Source organism: Agelaius phoeniceus, chromosome 6, assembly GCF_051311805.1.
Source record: "Agelaius phoeniceus isolate bAgePho1 chromosome 6, bAgePho1.hap1, whole genome shotgun sequence".
Taxonomy (NCBI): Eukaryota; Metazoa; Chordata; class Aves; order Passeriformes; family Icteridae; genus Agelaius; species Agelaius phoeniceus.
The window spans coordinates 12,440,592-12,462,027 of NC_135270.1; the positions used below are offsets into that span (position 1 = coordinate 12,440,592).

Below are 21,436 nucleotides of genomic sequence, written 5' to 3' on the forward strand. Positions count from 1 at the left end.
TTCTTTCTGAACAATGATATTATTGAATGATATGGTTGAACAGATTAATAAATAATGTAGCTGTGTGGTTTTGTATGAAAATTAGCTGAGCTGTTGATTTTTCAGACAAATAATGAAAGCAATGCCTCCTTCAATTTCAGTGCTAAAACCCAGAGAATTAGCAAAATAGGTGTGAATATTTTGGGTATTGTGAGACCTGTCCTAGGTCCTGATTCAGGGTAAGTTCCCTGTCTGAGATAATATTTAGACTTCAAGAAAATCCTCAGTTACCAGGCTTCTCAGCTGTCAAAGGACTCGTTAAGCATTCACTGGAAATTCTGTTTGCTTTGGTGTAATGCGTTTGTTAGGTTCTGTATTGTGCAGAGACAGTGCTGCAAGATCTCTGTCTGTGGCTACTTAGTGCAAGTAAGTGTCGTGCCAAATAAAGATTCTCACTTGGCTTTGAAATTGAACTTTAAATATTACTCTAGACGTCCAAAACAAACCCAACCAATTCTGAAATCAATTTCTATTGCCTTGTAATTGCTGCATGTAAGAAAACAAGAGAGGAGTTGGAGTGTGTTTTCTCTTTTGCAGGTGTTGCTGAAATAGTTCCATTTATTTAAAGCATATGATTTCATGCAATTGTGCCTGATTGTTAGTGCAGCTGTCAACAGCTGCATGCTTATTTAGCTAATTGCATTCTAGTAATATAGCTAAGCTTATTTTAAGATACACAGTTGTACATTTTTGTTTTTTTAAAGCAACTGCTCACACTCAGACTATTTACTGCAGAAAGTTCTGTGCTATCACAATGAGCTGTCATTGCTCTAGAGGAAATTTAAGAGCTTCTACACAAGACTTTCAGCCAATCTAATCTATGGATAGCACCTGTGGAAAGCTGGACCATGCCACTTAAATTCATACACTTCTAAAGGCCTTGAAATGGTCTTGTCCTTGGGGTCAGTTTCATCATCTGCTCTTTGGAAATATTTTGTAGTTAAAATGTGACACTTTAGTTTCATAAGCAGCTTGTTCCTACTGCATCAGTGTTCAGGTTGTGTGTACAGGAACAGTGAGCTTCTCTTACATACTGATCATCTCCTTCTAGAAATTTGTAGGTAAAATGAGAAATTTGTATAAGTTGTATTTGTAGAAAAAGCATATTAGGGAAGTAGACTGTCCTGCATGCTAATTCCGGATATTTGTATGTTTTTTACTGGTGTGTGTCAGCGACGTGATCATGATCAACAGTATGAAATGTATAATGCAGTGTTGTTTTTATTTGTTATATAGCTTTATGCCAGTATATACAGGCCTCTAAAACCCGAGATGGTGGCAGCCGTTTCATTTCAAGTGCAACAGAAGGTAAAGGAAAAAGTGTGGGGCAAAAAAAAAGCACTTTGTTCATCTGATGCTCTATCTTCATGGACATTTATGTGGTTCTTGACCTTCTAACCTTCTAGACTCTTCCTTCACAGCTAACTTCTTGCAATAGATGGTGGTTATCTTTTTTCCTGAGCCTTGAAAATGAAATTAAGAGATCTCATGATGTCACTTGTATGTCTATCTAAAAGTTGCATCATCTTTGCATTTTGTCTATTTGTGCTTTTCTTCAGTAACAACATTGCACTGAAACTGAAGCCTTTGTTGTGTTTTAACAAGAATCTGAAATATCTGAAGAGTGGCTTAGAGAATTGCTGTCATGACCACAATCTCAAGATTGCCACACTTAAGGAAAAGCACAGATACTCAGCAACACAGAAGTGTTACAAAGCTAATCCTTGCTAATATCTGCAGTCTGACTATATGCTAACCAACTGTCTGCATTTTCTGTTTCTCTTAAAAGGAATGTGTCCTTAATTCACTTACCCTCGAGTCTACCTGCTGATGTCCTGCTTTTTGGCCTTGTTTTTGCTCAAAAAGGGAATGAAATATTTACTTGTGTGTTTTTCTTTCATCTGCAGGGGAAAACTTTGAACAGACTCCGTTAAGACGCACATTTAAATCCAAAGTTCTTGCTCGCTATCCTGAGAATGTTGAATGGAACCCTTTTGACCAGGATGCAGTGGGAATGGTCAGTATCACTTCATGGCTTTTGGGTTATTTTTTTTGTTACATTCTAGAGAATTAGTAGAGAAATAAATTAGTCTGCAATCAATGAATCTTTTTTCTGCATGATTTTTCCATTTAATATAATGTGGTGTATCTTAATTTAGATAAAATATTTTCTCTGTCAGGTTTCTGGTCTTGGTGACCAGAAAAGTACTTTCCTTTATGTGGGTTTGAATTTTATTATTTTATTCATAAAAAAATATGAGGCTGGTAACAAAATAGTAATAAGTTTCAATAGAAATTGCATGCAGGCCTTTGGATAAATTCCTTTTGTTTTTCTGATTTAGACCCATATCACTGTATTGTGCAGAAATGTAACACTTAATAGAATTTAAAGTGAAATGCGATGGCAGCATGTGGATTTTAAATCCCATTTTCACCAATGCTTCTGCAGGCAGGGGGAGAGAAAAGCCTTTTTTAATGGATATTGTCTCCCCTTCCCCTTTTTTGTAGCTGTGTATGCCTAAAGGGCTTGCTTTCAAGACACAAGCAGATTCCAGAGAACCTCAGTTCCACTCCTTCATTATTACCCGTGAAGATGGCTCGCGGACATTTGGATTTTCCCTCACGTTTTTTGAGGAAGTCACTAGCAAACAGATCTGCAGTGCAATGCAGACCCTGTATCATATGCACAATGCTGAGTATGACATTCTTCACAGCCCTCCCACCAATGACAAGGAGAGCTGCAGCAGCACTGGGGACCTCAATGGCACCTCTGTCTCAAAGCTACAGAGATTTAACTCCTATGACATCAGCAGAGACACTCTCTATGTCTCCAAGTGCATTTGTCTGATTACTCCAATGTCTTTCATGAAAGCTTGTAAGAAAGTTCTGGAACAGCTTCACCAAGCAGTGACTTCACCTCAGCCACCGCCGCTACCTTTAGAAAGCTACATCTACAATATTCTCTATGAGGTTCCTCTTCCTCCAGCAGGAAGGTCATTGAAGTTTTCAGGTGTTTATGGACCAATTATCTGCCAGAGGCCAAGCACCAATGAACTACCATTGTTTGATTTTCCTGTTAAAGAAGTTTTTGAATTGCTTGGAGTAGAAAATGTGGTTCAACTCTTTACCTGTGCCCTTTTGGAGTTTCAGATACTGCTTTATTCACAGCGTGAGTACTTGGGTTTTGTTTTCTTATCTTGTATTGGCACAAGATCTTACTGTGTCTTGAATGCTAAAAGCACCACAAACAGCAGAATAGCTGCATTAAAGTGGCATGAGCATGCTGTTGCAGTCTGACTGATCTGTCTGCAGGTCTTCAGGTAAAGAAAAGCACTGTAAGGAGAGTGTTGCATTGGCTCCTGCTGTTAGACACCTAAACTTAAAACTGGCTTTTCACATCATCTCCTCTATTTGTGGTTTGGCTGACCCCTTTATTGTTGGCTCTGGAACTGTGCTAGTGGATAGAGCAGTTTGCCTTTCCATGTTCCTGTCTAGCTGCTCAGCTGAATTCCCTGCTATCTCTGCAGAACTAGCCATGCATTCTGAATCAATACACAGTCAATTATGTATACCTTTGGTTCTGAAGAAGAGTTAATCATGCAAATACAGTTTTCTCTTGGAGTACCCAAAGTCACATTTTAGTTTTTACTTTGAAAGATAAGTTCTGACTGAGCTCAAATCCCAAATCTCCATGAAGGCCTTGAAACAGTTATAGCTCTGAAGACACAGAGCTGAAGCTTGCTTTGAAGAGGATGGGCAGCAACTGAGCTGAAATAGCATGTTTATCAATTAGTGAGTAGTGTGGGAGTGGGATCTATTTTCTGTGTTGAAATTTGTGGATGCTGGCCTTCTTACTCCACATCCTGTTGCTCTAACACAGACTATGTGGAATTATGCCAAAAGATAATTTCTGTACTTTTTTTTTTTTGGCCCAAGCTGACTAACATTAGTCCAAACTCACCCATTCAGAATGGTGTGGTTTAAGCAAACAGCCTGCATTTTGAACACTACTTTATAGTAATGGTTAGGAAGCCTAAGAGATCCCAAGACAAATTCAGGGCTAGTCCATGGTGTTACTGAAATTTGTTTTCAGTGCTTACTTCCCTTGAGCTGTAACTGAAATAGGTAGAACACAGATAGTAACTATTTATGAAATATTACCTACATTTATCAGCAGCCTTCTCCAAGCATGAAATACAGATTTTATGTTGTGTGTTAAGATCTGTGCATAGACTAAAGCCAAGGATGGATCTGTGTGTACAATAGGGTGATTAAAAGTCTGTAATGGCATCAGGGTGTTAAATTACAGTTGTATCGTTTTATAGACACTGTGAACTGCAAGAGAAAAGCTGCACAGTAATTCAGATGCAGTCAAAAAAAACTTACTGAACTCTGTAGTGGTTACTCTCTTGGATTTAAAAAACAAATTCATAGCAAATCTTGAAATATTTGTCTAGCAGTCAAGTTTCTTTTGTGGTTTCCCCTGAAATGGATTAGGCATTGCTATGTTTGAGATTCAGGGAGAGTTTCTGTGGACACCTGTGTCCCACCAGTGGAGGATTCGAACACGAGCACCCTTCATGAAGAAAGGTGTGGTGCTGTTGGCCTCTGGGGGTGTCTGAGGTTCCTGTGGAGGGTTGGCAGCTCCATGTGTCCATCACCATGTGGGAGCAGTGCTCCTGGAGCTGCCTCCAGCCATCCCCTTGTGAGTGCTCTGTTGTTCCAGGCTGGAGCTCAGCTCACTTCTGGGCTAGCCTGCTGGATCCTGGCTTCTCTTTCCAAGCCCTTTTAATAGGTTCAGCTTTCTGTCTTGGGTCCTTTCCAGGTGTCTGATCAGTGGCTAATTAAAGAGGCTTAAAATAGCCCTGGAACACTTGAGTTTCTTGTTTGCTGGCTCAGACATTTGGAGTTCAGAGGGATGAGGGATCAGTTAGGACACTTTCTGCCCACTGTTTCCCTGCCTCACCCCAAGCTTGGGCTGAGCTGGGCTGTGTTGTACATTTTATGGAGCTGTCTCATCTCTCTGTCAAGTTCTCATTTTAGTTTTTGGTTGAAAAGTCTTCCTTGAGTAGAAAAATAATTTTAGTGAATTGTTTGCTGTCTTCTGAGCCTCAGGCTTGGTGAACTGGCTGCAGCAGTGCCTTCTCAGTAATAGCAGGCAATTGTTTCTTTTTAAACATAGCTTCTCTTAAGGACTTGCTGAGGGATTTAATCTCTCTGCTTTTTTGTTCTGTTTTCTTGAGTTTTTGTTTGTTTGCCTCTGTTATTCTTTTCAACTGGAATATGGTGCTAATATATTCTCCTCTTTCTTCAGTATTGAGTAACATCTTCAGGTTGAGTAACATCTGTTTTTTGCTGTTTGTAAAGCAGGAAATATTGAATGGAGCTACAGGTGATTGTGCACTCAGTTCTAAGTGGAATCAGGGATTGCTTTACTTTGTAAAGGCTTTTTCATGTTCTTGCATGCACACCACTGTGAGTCTAGGTTGTTCTTCAGAATATAAATACTGAGTTTTTAAATGTCCTGTGAGTTTGTTCAACCCAAGACAGCTGAGGTGACTGAGAAATTTCTTGTTCTCCTGGGTCAGGTGAGATTATGATACTCATTGAGTGGATTTAGATTTAGAACAGTACATGTCAGGATCAGCAGATTTGTAAGATTTACTTGGAAAAATACCCCAAAAACAAACACACACAAAATAATGAAAGACCACCAAAATAAAAACCAAACCCCAAACCTCTTGGAGGTCTGGTGGAACTAGATCATCTTGAGGTCCCTTCCAACCCAAACCTTTTCATAATTATATGTCTCTCTGAATTTGTTGCCAAGTGCAATCCTTTTGGAAACAAATTATTTTAGTGTTTTAAGTTTCAGTCAGTCCTTGGAGTAGGAGTAACTTCACTTGGCAGTGAAAGTGTTTTGGTTTAAGATTCCTTTGACATGTTTCTGACTTGATGCTTCTGGAAATTCTTCTTTTGTCCCACTATGCTGGCAGAGCCTTGTGTATTTTGGATTGCTGTAAGCCAAGTGCAGGGAATGAATGCCTCAATTGGATTGTCCTGTTGAGAGACCTGTCTACCATTTGGAGAAGTGCCAGAGAGGGAGGAATTTGAGGATGCTGCTAGTGCTGAGGAGATCTGGAGAGAGTCAGTGGTGCTGGAGGCCTGTGGGAAGTGCCCTTGCCAGATACTCTGTGGGAGCTGGTTTGCATTCCTGCAATTGATGTTGCTCTTGTAACTGTGAAATCGACTTATTCCTTATCTCAGAGAGCACCTAGAGCTCTTCTGAAAAGTGTATACTGAGTTAAGACAGCTGTGAAATCTGCTTAGAGGTAATTTTTCTAAACAGCTAGAAACAAAAAATGGAGAAATGTAATGCACTGCTGCCACAGACTGTGCTCTAGGACAGTTTTATTTTCTGGGTGGCAGCTGTCTGCTGCCATGTTACAGTACAAATAAGGGTTTCTTTCTGCTCTGCCTTTGAATCTCTCCTCCTCATCTTTGTTCATTTGTTTAAAATAATGTTCATTCTGGAGATTTAAGGTATTAATGTCTTTGCAGTATTACTCTGTGCTGCCTAGCTCTGATCTCTTGCATAGGACACTCTGGTTATGCCTCCAGTGTTGAGGAACCTTGCCCTCTATCAGACACACAACAGGGGATACTGCACCCCACTGCTTCTGCTAACCACAGCTGGCTCTTACTGCAGCTACAGGGCTTTTTGATGTGCCTTGTGAGTGACTTGACAAATACAACAGCATTTCATTGTGATCCATGAAGTAGGAAGATTAAAAGGAAAAAGTGTTCCAAAATGTGATGGTATAATTGTTTTAAATTTGGCTGAGTCAGAGGATTTCTGTGGGCACTTGACAGACTTCTCTCTGGTAGAATGTGAAAACGGGGAGGTGGAATTATGGTTTCTAGAGCTGCCAGCTTCTTCCCATCCTGTTCCTCTTTTTCCAGGCACAGGACCTCTCTATTTATTCTTTTATTTTTTAAATCTTCTACAGATAAATATTATTGTGTAACTTCTCATACACACTTTAAGAGATAATGTATTTTATTTACAGCAGTTGGTTAGAATAACAAATCATGCTTTTTCTGTGTTCTTAAGTGGCCATATTAAAAAAAGTAGTGGATTTTCTTTTCCTTGCCCAGTAATCAGTTAAGCACTTTCCCATCTAACAGTGCCCTAGTCATATGTCATTATTTCCCCACTAGTGCTTGTGTACAATACTAGGCCAAAAGATCATGTCATTGACTCCAGAAAAAGCACATTCTGATTTCAAGGACAAGAGCAACAGCACTGCTGAAACTCTTGTTCACTCTTGTAATCTTTTTGTTGTTGTTTTTTTTTAAATCTTCTCTAATTATTTGGTACAAGAATTGTGCTGCTTGCTTCTTTAAACCCAAAACTCCCTCCATACCCTCTCTGGGTAGGTATAACTTATGAAAACATAGGAGTTATTTTGGTTTATATTTTCATGCTTCTTGCCTTTGTCCTTGCCTTTTGCCAATAGCAGAATGCAGTCACTGTTACTTGCAGGCTGCAGCTGGGCAGGCCAAATCTTTGGGAGTGGTTTAAGCCATGTGGGTATCCCAGGATCAGAGAGCTGCTTTTGCAGAGAGCTCCCTGGCAGGAGGTGGCTGCCCACTGGATAGAAATTCTGACCTATTGATGTTACTGTATAATTAATGGGGAAGGCTGATACTAAAGTTAGCCTAATGACAAAGGGAGAAGTTGTATTTAAATTATCCAGCAGGATCAGACAGGGGGTTTTGTGTAGTAGGAAAACACTGCTTCTATTTTAAGACTTGTACTTCCAGATAAACAAGCTGAATACAAACCAGCTGCAATGTTTGTGTATCTATGGCTACATTTAAAGGTCCTTTAAAAAGTGAAGAAAATAGGGTATGGAATAGAATCTTCCTCTTCCCAAAGCTTATCATTAATTCATCACTTCTTTGCAGTCAGGCTGTGATTAAAGCTGCAAACCCACATGTAGGTGTGCAGGCAGAAGCTGGTGTCCAGGCAGAGTAGGGGAGTGTTGCTGTGATGTTCATTGGTATTTCACTCCAAATAAGCTTTTGGCAAAAGCTTTAACCTGTTTAAGCTGTTCTCACCTGTTCTGGTTAAAGGGTCCTTCATGGCAGGTCTGCTGTGACAGGTAGTTCCATAAATAACCTTTTTTACCAACACTGCTTGATGTGAAGATTAAAAATCAAAAGCCTAAGTTGCAGAATTATGGGTGATGTTAGCAAAACCTGTGCTGAGTTCCTCTTAGGTTGTGGGGCTCTTTGCAGACCCCAAACTCTGCAACTTTTTCCCCAGACAAAATAAATCATGAATGCCAAGAACTGAATTTATTGGCCTTTCTTTTTTCTGCTGTCTGAAGTCTTGAGTGGAGGCTGGCCAAAAGATAGAATCAAAGCCATCAACTTGGGAAGTGCTCAGTTAAGCTGAATTTTTCTCCAGAGTGTTTAGAACAAATGTTATTCTTGCAGTTTCCATCTGCCCTCTGTGACAGTGTGCAACAGCTTCAGAAACCTCAGCAGCTGAGCCTGCCCATTCAAGTGTCTTTTTCAGTTTCACAGTGTCTGTAGTTGTGTGAAAGGTGAAGACCAGGCATCCCCCACACCTTAATACTCACATGTGAAGGTTACTGACTTTTTCTCTTCCTTGTATTCCCTCCACTTTCCTGGCTGGAGCTGGATGTTGTTGCAGTATCATGAAAAGGCATCCTGTGTCTCCAGTTTGTGCTGTATTTATAGCCTGACAGAAGGCAGGAATTGCCCTAGTTGTGTGAGTGTTCTATACCCTTTCCAGCCTGGCAGCTGGAAGGCAGTTGGGATGTTTCAGCAGCTGTATTGGAACACACATCTGGTGCTGCCTCCCCCTTTATGGGATTTCAAAACCCCTTGGAGATGACTCTGTAGTTACAGATGAAGGGGATGCAATGTTTGCCCAGTAGTGTGAACTTCTGTAGCCACCAGTGCTACATAAAAGATGTCTCAGTGTGTTGCACAGGTATTTTAACACTGCTCCTAAGTTCTAGGAGGACATTAGTTGTTTTTACATTGAACTGAGGCTTTGGTCGTGCATTGCAAAGGCTAAACAAAGCTGATCCTTTTCATTTTCTGCATAGTTATTTCAGTCACACTGTTGGGTTGGCTGCTATACAGCATGCTTTATGGACATTTAAACACTCTTTGAAAAAATGTTTATCTGAGAGATACCAGATGCCTTGGGTTTCATCCAAGGCTTCCATAGAAAGCCCTGAGCACAGAGAAAAGAAATTATTTCTGATGTGTTTCTTAGCTGATTACAATATTGCTTCTGTGTTCAGACTGGTGCTCCTGGTGACCCTGGTATAGGTAGCAGAAAGTGACTTAGCATGCATTAAGGGTTAGTTTGCTCATTTCCATATGACTTGTAGAATGACCTACTTTGGGTTGAGCTCTCTTTGTTGTTTCAGCAAAATGTGCTGGGTGTGCAGGTCTGGGTTTTCATTATGATGCCACTCAGCTAGCACTGGGTTTTGTGGTTTCTGTTTTCAAGCAACTTCTAATTTCTTTAATTTAAATTGATTTACTTAAAAGTATTTGTGAAAAAAATTTTAATTTTCTTGATGTTTTTCAGATTATCAGAGGCTGATGACAGTGGCAGAGACCATCACAGCACTAATGTTTCCATTTCAGTGGCAGCATGTGTATGTTCCTATCCTTCCAGCATCCCTCCTTCATTTTCTAGATGCTCCTGTCCCTTACCTCATGGGCTTGCACTCTAATGGACTGGATGATAGGTCTAAGCTGGAACTTCCTCAAGAGGTGAGAGGAGCTTGTCTTGATTGATTAAATACTGTCCATGACTATGAGGGAAGTGAGAAATGATCCAAAACACAAGTGCTAACTGTACAGCCATTGCCAAGTTCTTGCTGGCTCTGATTTGGGATAGATCTTTTTTCTTAGAGATGCTGACAAAAATTTGGTGAAAAAGATAAAGCCCTGCTTTTGAGATTGTCTGCTCTGATAGAATTCAACTGTAATTTTACAGGAACTGATGTACTGGGGTTACAGAGAGACCATTTTTGTGCTGGAAAAATTAGCCTTGTAATGCTGGGAAGTGCAGTGTGAATTCCCCAGCTGTGGCCAAAAGGTTGTGGTGGTGAGTGAGAAGAGCTCAGCTGGCATCAGCACTGGGCTGGTTCCTGCTGTGTGGGCTTAGGCTGGATTTCCCTGCCCTGGACTTCTCTCCTGGGGTTGCCTTGCATGGACCCAGCCTGCCAGATGTGTGCACAGAACCATTTCAGATTTTCTCCTGGAGTGCCAGCTTCAGCGTGCAGCACAATGTCAGCGTGTCCCTGGGCCACTGCTGCTGGTTGGGGTGCTGCTGAGGAGCCCTGGGAGCAGCAGCCCTGGTCAGGGAGAAGGAAATGCTCTGTACAGCTCCTGCAACTCCTCCTTGGGGCTGGCACTGCCTTCAGCCTGCCTAGGGATTGTCCTCGTTTATTTGATCCCCCTGTTCAGTTCACAGCACTCCTTGGGGATTGCCCAGAGAGTGTAAGGGCTGCTTGGGAGGATCAAGGCACTACCCAGGGCAGCAGAGGAAATGTCTGACCCCTGCTTACTTGTAGGTGTAACTTTTAAGGGGTGGAACTGTGGAAATCATGGGGAACACCCTACTTAGAGGCCCTGGTAGGATTCTCTGCCTTTTTCTCTGATTCTGGGTTTTCTTCTATTGCCATTTGCATTTCTGGGAAAGCAGAAGCGTGGCAGGCCCAGGGTTTTGTGGTGGTGGTGGTTTTTGTTTTCATTATCAGGCAGTGCTGCAGCATAGCTTGACACAAAAAAACCCTTCCTTTTTAGAAAAGCTGCGTGAAATTAAAGACAAGATATTTTTGTGAACCTCCAGTCTGGTCTCCATGCCAACATTGCTCTTTTTCTCAAATCCATATGCTGGTAGTTTTCATTTGTTTTTCCTGGCAAGTTTGAAGTAAAACTTTTTTTTTTTTTCAAACTGGTTTTTTTTCTATGAAAACTCAAGTGTTTAATCTCTTGATTTCTTCATTGTCTTGCTCTTTTTTTTTATTTTCCACTGGCATAATTAATAACAGAATATTGTATGTTCTTGCCATAAAAACAACAGTCTATTGCTTTGGTTTACTATTTTTTCAGAATTTTGGCTGTACTGACAGGCCTAATTAATATGGTTAGTACACTTTTTAGAGAGAATAGCTGATGAAATAAAATGCATGTGTGGATATGCATGTTAATATGCACCATGGATGTTTTCACTGTTACTACAAGCTTCTAAAAGACTGTCCTCCTTTTGTAAAGGGCTTCCTCATTTTAAAATCACTGTAATACTTTCAACTAAATAAACATATTTTAATTTCAAATAGACATTTCATTTAAAAGATAAATAGTTTTTGGAAGGGATTTATCAGGTTATTTTGGAGGTTTAAAGTAAGGCAGGTAATCTATTTTTAGATGTTTGAAATGAAATCCAAGTACTATTAAAAAGTGATCTGACACCTCAATGTACATTTGTTTTACAGGTAGCCTTTTATGTGAAGGTGGAGGAGTAGATTTTTGCTAGTATCTTACAGAGATGAGAATTGTCTGGGAGGGGAGGACTGACAAGGCAGAAAGCAGCAGCAACATGCCCATGTGGTGGAATTTGCTGTGAGACTTCCTTGTCCTTGTGAAGTTCCAGCTTTTCTCTTTCTTATTTGAAGAGTGAGCTCTTAAAACTTTGTGCACAATGAGTTTGAGCTAGTCTGAGAAATCCCCTTGGTAGTCACTGCTGGGTAAGGTTTCTTGTGAGCTGTTGAATCCTTTGCGTTGCAGGCTGGAGATGGAGCTGTGGCATAGAAACAGACTGGAGACTCCATTCTCTTAGGAAATACTAAAAAGCTATCCTGGACCAATATATTTGTTTATTCAAGGGGTTAAGTAGACTAGGAAGAACAGGAGCTCACTATTATTGAGGTTTTCATCGTAGGGAGTTTGCTTTAAAAAGCCCAGCTAACCAAGAAAGAAACCCAAACAAGCCCCCATAGAACAGCAAACAAAAACTGCCAAGGAACATGAATAATGTGTTGTTGTAGAACAGTAGAAGAGGACATATGGATTCCATTATTTGTACTTCAATAGAGACAAATTTATCATCACTATCAGAGGGGCTATTAATATATTTAGCATTGTTTATCTCTGAAGTTTGGAATGCATGTCAACCTTTATGAACTCATCAGGGTTATATGAGGAGCTCCTCTAGGCTCCTGATATCAGAATTTTCCTCACTTGTCACAAAGGGTATACAAAGAGCTGTTCTGTCTTGTAATTTATTCTGAGTTCTGCAAAAAAAATTTTTTCTTTGTCTTGAAACTGCCTAAGCTGCATCTGTGTTCCTAATCTATTTATGTGGATGTGTGGGACAGCTGCTGTAAAAGAAAGCAATATCAGATTTAAGCAGGGGCCAGAGAGGTGAGCTTTGAGAGAAAATCTAGTTAGTGCTTCTCAGTTGAAGGGCATTGTGGAAGAAAATAATATTGCTGTCTAGCCCAGCATGGATACCTCAGTGTCACCATAGACTTCTTCATTGTGGTTTTATAATGAAGTTTTAAAAGGACTAGTTTGTCTTGCTCAAAGTGTTTTTAGGCTAATAATGTGAGAATGCTGTCTGTCCCACATCAGTTAGGTTTGGTTTGGTCTAAGTCTTGCACACATATGCCTTAAAGCTTGTTTTGGTGGCAGCCTCCCATATTTGGGTCACATCTGGTGTTTCCAGGGGATGCTTTACCATGTGAGCATGGAAATCCAGCTGTATCCTAGAAGTTGATGCTTGTAGCAGATGATGATTAAAATCTCCTACAAAAAAGTTGTGTTAGTACAGTTTTAGGTTAATTCAATTTTAGGTTATCCTTTGGGTACATCAGAGCAGTCCCTGATGGAGAATTCATTGAAGACCAGCAATGACCTGCAGAGCTGACTCTGTAGCCCAGTGAAACCAGGAAATGCTGAGGTTTGGTGTGCGTTGAGTTTCTTGTGGATGCCAGCAGCAGAATGTTTGTTCTCACAGGTGCTGCTGCTTTGCTGAGGGCTCTGTGTGTGCAGGAGCATCCTGGTGGTTTCCCTGGCAGCTGCACCAGGGGCTTGTGAGGAGCCCAGAAGGGAAGGGAGGGCATGGGAAAAGCTGTGCCAGAATGGGGTGCTGCAGATGTCAAAGGGGAAGGGAAGAACCTTTGGCTGTTAGAGGTGTTGATGGCAGAAGTGTGCTTTGTTTATCAGTGAAACTCATCAATAAAAGTGGTTTTAGCAGCTTCCTCACAGATCACAAACCTAGCAAGTACTGAACTAAGATTGGGTTTTTTGATGTGTGTTTGCATTTCCTTCTAAAGAAAATTCTGCAGTGCTACAGAAATACATTTTTACAAGCAAGTTAAACCATTTCGTGCAGCAGGATTTTCATGTGTATCTCACCACTCTAATTTAGGAGAATGGTAGAAATTGAAATTATTTTCAGTGGAAATAAGCAATGCTGAGTTTCCAGCACTGGTGAAATCAAAGTAGTACCTCATTAAAAAGCCTATTTTTAATGAAGTGATCCCAAGGGTCTTGGGCAATAGCTTTTCCTGTCAGAAAAGTTGAAAGACTTGAAAACCTAAAATGCATTTTCTCTCCTAGTATAAGACAGATTATATATATTCTCAGTGTTTTTATTTCAGCCATTAAAAGGATGATTCCGTGCTAAACCTGAAGAAATTCTGTGGGTTTTTATTTTTGTATGTTGTTTCAGAAGATAAGAAAGGTCTCCTGAAAAGCCTTTTTTCTTCTGATGCTAACACATTAGACCAAGATAATTATTGAAAGATAATCACTGCTTTGTATGCATTCTTAGGCTATGTGCTGCTGGTTTGATCCTTGATAATACTACAAATTTCTTGGCAAGCCTCAGTTTTATATTTTCTTGTACTGCAGTGTGAGCAGCCACCTGAGGAGTTTCTGAAGGCTGCAGTGGCTTTGGGCTGTAAGCTGTTCTCACTCCCAAATTCTGGGCTGGCAGTGCTGACAATAAGTGCAGAAGGTGCCCACTGGCTTACAGGAGTGGCACATTATGGTGGCGTTCACAGGAGTCCCACGATGAGGCAAGAGATGAGAATGTTGACTCCATGTTTTAGAAGGCTTGATTTATTATTTTATGATATATATTATATTAAAACTATACTAAAAGAATAGAAGAAAGGATTTCATCAGAAGGCTAGCTAAGAATAGAAAAGGAATGATAACAAAAGCTCCTGACTCTGAGAGTCCAAGCCAGCTGACTGTGATTGGCCATGAATTAGAAACAACTCTATGAGACCAATCCCAGATGCACCTGTTGCATTCCACAGCAGCAGATAACCATTGTTTACATTTTGCTTCTGAGGCCTCTCAGCTTCTCAGGAGAACAAGTCCTAAGGATTTTTCATAAAACACGTCTGTGACAGCCCAGGAGCATCCTGCAGATGGGAGGCCCTCTGGAGACCTTGCTCCAAGTCAGCCATGTGTGCACACAGCTGCACATCCATGTTCTCTGTGTGCTGGGGGCTCTGGGGGGTGTTTGCAAGGTGAGGGCCAAATGCCCAAAGGTGATACAGGCTGGAGATCAGTGAGCTTCAATCTCTCAGTGCTGTATTGGAGCAGAAGCTGAATAATTTCCTTCTGTGCCTTTGAGCAGAGCTGAAAGGAAGGATGAGAGCTTGATGCAGGCCCTGCTAGATCTGTGTGGGGCTTTGGCCCTTATGGTACCTCAGGTCAGACTAAAGAATTGCAGTTGTCTTTTGCTTTTGGGATGGATGGGTGTGCTCCAGACCCCATTAAGGCCATGGAAAGTGGTGCTGTTGGCTTCAGGGAACCAGGCATTGGCACCAGGCACACAAACACTGATTTGCTTAGATTGACATTTCTAAGGTTTGTAAGGCTTTCACCTGGACACCCTGTTACTTGGAATGCTAAAAGTTTGTGGGAAGGACAGGTTTTTAAGTTAGGATGTGACATCCTTGTTCCTTAGTGTCATGTCCCAGGAGAACCTTTTATGTAGATGATGTAATGTGTCCTCTCCTGTGACAGGCTGCTATTGAACTGAAGTGATGTTTAACTGTTTTGGGGTTTCCTTTGATCAGAAAACTGATGTGTAAGCAAGAAATAAAAGAATATGACTGTTCTAGAGACCTGAAATACCAAGTACCTAACTTAAGGATCCTCTTTCAATTATATCTCTACTTACACATGTTGCCAAGTATCTTTTCTTTATATCATTTTAGTTTTGTGTGAGTAAAATAATAAACTGTATGCATGTAGAGAACTGTCAGCTATTTACAACCCACTCAGCCATGCTGCCCCCAGAAACAAAATAACTAAAGCCTTGTGGCCAAAGAACTCCTCTGTTTTTCTGCTTTGTGTACTTGCCCAGTTCCTAGCATGCAAAATGCTTTGCATGACCATGATTTCATAAATAATAAGTGCCTTGTAATTTTTCTTACTTTTTAAGCAGGGGAGCCCTCTCTCCTTACTGTATTCCATTCTGTTGGATCTACAGTGTGGCAGCATAGCGAGATTGACTGCTCTGGTGTCTGTCACTGATTACTTCAGATTTCATTTTCACAGAAGAATACTGGTTTGGTACCTCTTGAAGGGCTTGTGCATGGAGATGTTTTTGCCATTTCTGTTCCCTGAGGAGCATGGCCTTTTCAGAAGTTTGTGTGCAATTCTTGAGGATGACCTCAGCTTCCCTGAGTTCAGAGAGGCTAAAGTCACTTATGGAATCTTTGCTTATGGATAGTCCTCTATCTTATATGTTATTTACCAGGCACTGGGTAACTACAGAGTGTCCCTGAAAATATTCTTTACACTCTATTTAGAGTATTGCTGCACACTGACTTTTTAAAAAATGCTTCCATATAGGCCAGTTTCTGGAAAATGTAATTACAAGCTGCATGATAAGCAATCATTGTTAGGAGCTCAGAGTATTTAAACTGTGTGTATTGCTCTTAGAGAGGAGCCCTGCAGAAGGGAAAATCACATATTGGAAGAATTAACCAGGTGTTAGCCCAGATATTTATAAGCAATTTTAGCAAACAATGAATTTGGCTTTTTCTTCCATTAGCAAGGAGGTTAATTTCAGTGTGAGGATTAGGATTTCTACATGGGTAAGGTTAATGTTTGATTTCTTTTTGGCCAAGTGCTTTGTGGCTACAACCAAGCTTATTAAGCAAGAGTGATGTTTTCTGCAGAATCTGATCCAAAAGGGAAGCAAAGTTGAATGGCATCAATTAAAGAAAGTTGTAAAAGGAAGTAATACAATTAAACTGGTTGAAGAGTTTCTTATTGAGTCTGTCTTGCCATTTTGCAGACTGCTTGAGGCAAATTCAATGCTTTTTGTTTCTCCCTCAGCACTGATTGGTAGGCATTGTGCCTGGTTTCAAAGCTTTATTTCTCTCCTGTCTTGAAATGCTTACAGTGTTTCTGACAAATACCAGCTGATTTGACTTCTGATTGTCACAGAACCATGGGTACAGTGAGAGCCTTGAAGCTCCTCAGTTGAGGTGCTTGCTTCAGATGCTGCCTTGGAGCAGTGCTGGTATTAGGGGAATTTCAGCAATCACACCTGCCCTGCATAAAAACTTTCTAAGATGCACTAGAAACTGTTGGAGAATCAATGTGTTAATTCTCTTTATTGACCTTGAATTCCTTTGCAACACCTAATTAAATTTGTGATTTAATTTCCAGTAAAGGATCTATACAAGAGATATCAAATTGTTTTATATGCTTTCCTTTGAGCATAAGAAATCAATCTCCATGTTGAAATGTTAGAACATTAGGAAATAGAGATCTGGATTTATGCTTTCCTTTGTAACTATGGGTCATATTGTAGCAGGGCATGAACTGGACTAGCTCTGTACAACCTAGTGTAATATGTCCAGTGGAATTCTGCTTTAAGAATTCTTTTTCAGTTTCAATGTTGAAGCTCAATAAGATATTTGTGTTTTAAGGGGAGTTGACAGCCTCTGTTCTATAGAAACCTGTCACAAGTACTAAATGTATATTTTCATAAGTTTACTTGAAGGAACAGGTCTTGTCAGGCACAGCTTATTCTAGTCTACCTATGGTCAGTCCCACAGAAATTCCTACCAGAACTCCTTGTAGCTCTGATTTCTGGGATCATTCACCATTCGTTCCATGGGAGGTTGATATCTTCTAATTATTTATTTCCAATTAAATTGTGGTGGTGCTTCCATCCTCCTGCACTTACTGAATCACAGGGAGTAACTGGAGATATGTCAGTTCTCATAGACCTGAAAAGTGTTTTTGCTGCCAAGCTGTAGTGAGGCCTGAATTCAGGGATGGCTCCTAGAATGATGCCATGCAGTTAGGTTGGAAGTACCCCACAATCTGAGTGAAATATTTTGTATGGTGAAGGTTAAACAGAACAGAGACAGTCCATGATGATTCTGCAGTGAAGAGAAACTGAAATGTTTCCACAGAAGAGCAAAGTTACTTCTCTATTCTTAACTTTCCAGGCAGGTTTCACACATGACTGGGGTTCTTGCTCTGATGTGTGTAGTTATGTAATGTCTTGAACCCATTTGATTTTGCAATGCAGAAGCCAAAAGGGGAACCTCCCTCCTTGCCAAATAAAGAGTGAGGTAAACCTTGAAAGATGCAAAGCTTCTTTTGTTCTTGCTGTGGAAGCCACATAGGTGGTTTTTCTTTTCTTTTTTTTTTTTTTTCCTCACCTTGGTGTTTTTTGGTGGTAAATGAGTTGGAGATTGGAACAGAAATACAGAATGGAAACTAGTTCATTTCATTTTCCCCCTTGGAAACAAACTTGCTTATTCAAGCAATTGCCTTAGTTCAGGCAATTGCCTTTTGTTCCTTACAGAAAAAGAGAAGATAACTTCATTGCACTTCTGCAGTATGAGCACACCTTTTAGATTGAAATTTGCTAAATCTTTTAGAGAAATGCACTGATAAGCTAAACAACAGGCAGTCACCTGCTTGCATACAAACATGTATATAATAGAATTGCATCTATCCTGTACTTGAAATTTAGCTGTACATGTATGAAAAATCACACATTTGTACCTAATTTATGTTATAATCTATTTTGTACATAGTAAATGTCTGTAAAATTAGTCTTCTTTCTCAGTTACCTCCTTAAAAGACCTGGAAATGTAAGTCTTGTGTTACATTCTTCAAAGCCAACCAACCAGTTTAATTATTGTTGTGGCAACTCTGTTTTACAAAATATCCAAACAAATGCAAATGTATTTGAATCTTTAAATAAGCACAAATGCCAAAGATTAATAATGTGCTTAGTGATGCTGTAATGGTGTCCTGTTCTAAATTAAATCCCAGGCTAACCTGTGCTTTGTGGATGTGGACAACCATTTCATTGAGCTGCCAGAAGATCTACCCCAGTTTCCAAATAAACTTGAGTTCATTCAGGAGATTTCAGAGATTCTGATGGCTTTTGGAATTCCACCTGAGGGAAACCTGCACTGCAGTGAAAGTGCCTCCAAGATGAAGAGCCTCAGAGCATGTGACCTGGTTTCTGATAAAAGAAATGGCAACATAGCAGGATCACCTCTGAATTCCTATGAGCTGCTAAAAGAAAATGAGACTATTGCAAGACTCCAAGCACTTGTTAAAAGAACAGGTGTGAGTCTGGAAAAGGTAAGATATGAAATGAACTGTACTTTCTCTGGTCCTGCAGTGGCAGATGGGCTGAAGTCATGGTCCAAAGATGCTGTGTGTCTGTCTTCACTAGAAGGAACTTTCTGTTCCTTCATGTTCTCAAACCTTGTGAGCACCTGTAGAGACAAGGACAAGCTTAGGGGAGGAAGGGAATGGGATTTAACCCTGCAGCATCTGGGAAAATCTTTGCAATCCACCAAGTGTTTCTTACCAAGATAATGTGTTTAAAAATCGCACTTTGCCTTTTTTATTCTTGGTTTTAAGATTTATTCTATATTGGCGCCACTATTTAATGAATTAAGTGGCTAAAATTGGCATCTAGATAATGCTGAAGTTTGCATCCAGTCTTGGTTTCTATAGATACCTTATACATTCTGTCTAGAATATATATTATTTTGCTTATATATAATATATTGGCCATGAGGTTACTGTGATGCTTTTTTCTGGTTAATGTTGTAGAGTTTATGAGTGTCTGATTGCCAGCAAGTGGACATGCACTTAGTGATCCTGATTGGATTTTTTGAGTGATTAGAATTGTGAAACAAAAACCAAAACACACCCCTTTGTGCAAAAAATATACTACCTGAAAGACCTCTGGGAGCTTTTTTAGCTTTTGTGAATGGAGTGAAGACTTTCATTGTTGGTGAATTTTTCTCCCCTATGAATTGAATATCTTAATTTTATTGTTTTTTTGATAAATTTTAGCCCACATCTTAACTGAAAATGCCTTTTCTTAAAGATTACTCTGAGTTGTGTAGTGGGGAATTGTGATTTACACTGCTAAGGGCTTGGGCTACAGGCAGTTGGGTGCTAGCCATGCACAGCTTCTCATTACTGTGCATTTCTGACTTCATTGGAAAGCTGGTGTGTGTTTAGCAGCTCTACACCTGGAGCTGTTTGACACCAGATATAGATTTCCCTAATATGCAAGTTTTTAGGGGTAGTAAGCACCTCTGAGAAGCTTATGCAGGTGATTGAAGGGTAAGAGAAAGGTAAGTCTGTGGACATGTATATGGTTGTTATTTACGCTTTTTAAATTTAAAATATATCCAATGCAGACGGTACTAAAGTAAGTTTTGGTTTATTATGAGAAATTTTCTAGGCAAAGGTTTCTGTCTGCATTTTTTTGATTTGGCTCTTTACAGAAATTATTTTTCTTTAGTGAAATGTTGACTTGAAGAGTAGCAACTGAATGGCAGATGAAAATCTTGTATGCCTGGAATACCTGACAAAGCATCAATACAAATTATTTGTGTTTCTACTTACTTTTTCAGCTGGAGGTACGAGAAGAGACCAGTAGCAAAAAGGATCTTAAAATTCAGTGTGATGAAGAAGAATTCAAGATTTACCAGCTGAACATTCAGATTCGGGAAGTTTTTGCCAACCGCTTCACACAAATGTTTGCAGATTATGAAGTGTTTGTCATTCAGCCCAGTCAGGACAAGGAATCCTGGTTTACAAACAGAGAACAGATGCAAAACTTTGATAAAGTAAGTTGTAATAAAAAGGTACATTGATGTAAGAGGTAAAACAGCATTCAAACTTAAGGCTTTGTGTATTGGGCCGTCAAATGGAAAACTGTGCTGTAAAAATGGTAATTTCTTCTTTAAATTTCAGTGTTCCCAAAAAAGTCACATCTTAGGTATGTGGAAAAGTATATACCAATACAGACTTAGAGAGCTAAAGATACTCTTTTAAGGATACTGTATTAAAATGCATTTTGCCCTAGAAAAATAGCTTAGAAAGCCTGACTTCAGGGCTAACCTCCTCATTAAGATTAAATATTACAAGTGGAAACTGTTTGATTTTTAACCAGAGGAATTGCCAAATATGTTAATGAATTAAGTCATGACCCCAAATAATGGTTATGTACATGTGTACCAAATGTATTCCTAACTCTTTTGTAGAGAAACATAAGACCCATCAATTTTTTCATGAAATTTTTGCTCTGTTGTCTTTGCTGGAGATATTTGTCAGCAGGAGAGCTCACATGGGTGAAGACTGTTGCAGCACTGTCTGCTAAAATATTCATGTGATTCCCCCCAAGTTGTATGAAAAGATTTCCATTGATTTCACAAGCTGTGAGCCCAGCCAGAAGTACCAAATATGCACACCTGCAGTACTGATGGTGTGGTTTGCTGGCATCCTGTTGAAATTTTTAGGAGATGAAGGAAATGCTAAAATAAGAGTGTACCAATTATTGTCCTATACAGTAGGTGATTGTCCTGACGCTGACAATTTCATACAGACTGCCTGTTTTGGGGATAGAATTGATGTGTACAATAAACCCAGGCTTTAAGTGGCACCAAAGCACTCTCATACATCCTTGATCAGAAAAATTGGTGCTTCTGGTGGATGTGTCTCCCTTTGCAGACTCCCAAACACTCTTATCTCTTCCTGTCTCTTAGGCTTCTTTCTTGTCCGACCAGCCTGAACCTTACTTGCCTTTCCTCTCGAGATTCCTGGAGACCCAAATGTTTGCATCCTTCATTGACAATAAGATTATGTGCCATGATGAAGATGACAAAGACCCTGTTTTGAGAGTTTTTGATTCCAGGGTGGATAAAATCAGGCTGCTGAACGTCAGGACACCGACTCTGCGCACATCTATGTATCAGAAATGCACAACCATCGATGAGGCTGGTAAGGGCCATGAGGC

The 21,436-nt window shown here is 40.0% G+C and overlaps 1 protein-coding gene across 4 annotated transcripts in view; it reads left to right on the plus strand.

Moving 5' to 3' along the window:
• Window positions 1-21,436, plus strand: part of DENND5A (DENN domain containing 5A) — a 62,530-nt gene that overhangs the window by 17,552 nt on the left and 23,542 nt on the right. For 2 of the 4 annotated variants that reach the window (XM_054634617.2, XM_054634615.2), the window contains exons 2-8: window positions 1,276-1,347; window positions 1,947-2,056; window positions 2,548-3,208; window positions 9,680-9,867; window positions 18,439-18,756; window positions 20,052-20,267; window positions 21,186-21,420. In XM_054634617.2, the coding sequence (XP_054490592.1) occupies window positions 1,276-1,347; window positions 1,947-2,056; window positions 2,548-3,208; window positions 9,680-9,867; window positions 18,439-18,756; window positions 20,052-20,267; window positions 21,186-21,420 (1,800 nt within the window). The remainder of the gene's footprint in view (window positions 1-1,275; window positions 1,348-1,946; window positions 2,057-2,547; window positions 3,209-9,679; window positions 9,868-18,438; window positions 18,757-20,051; window positions 20,268-21,185; window positions 21,421-21,436) is intronic. The other 2 variants (XM_077179826.1, XM_077179827.1) reach the window with 1 other exon arrangement.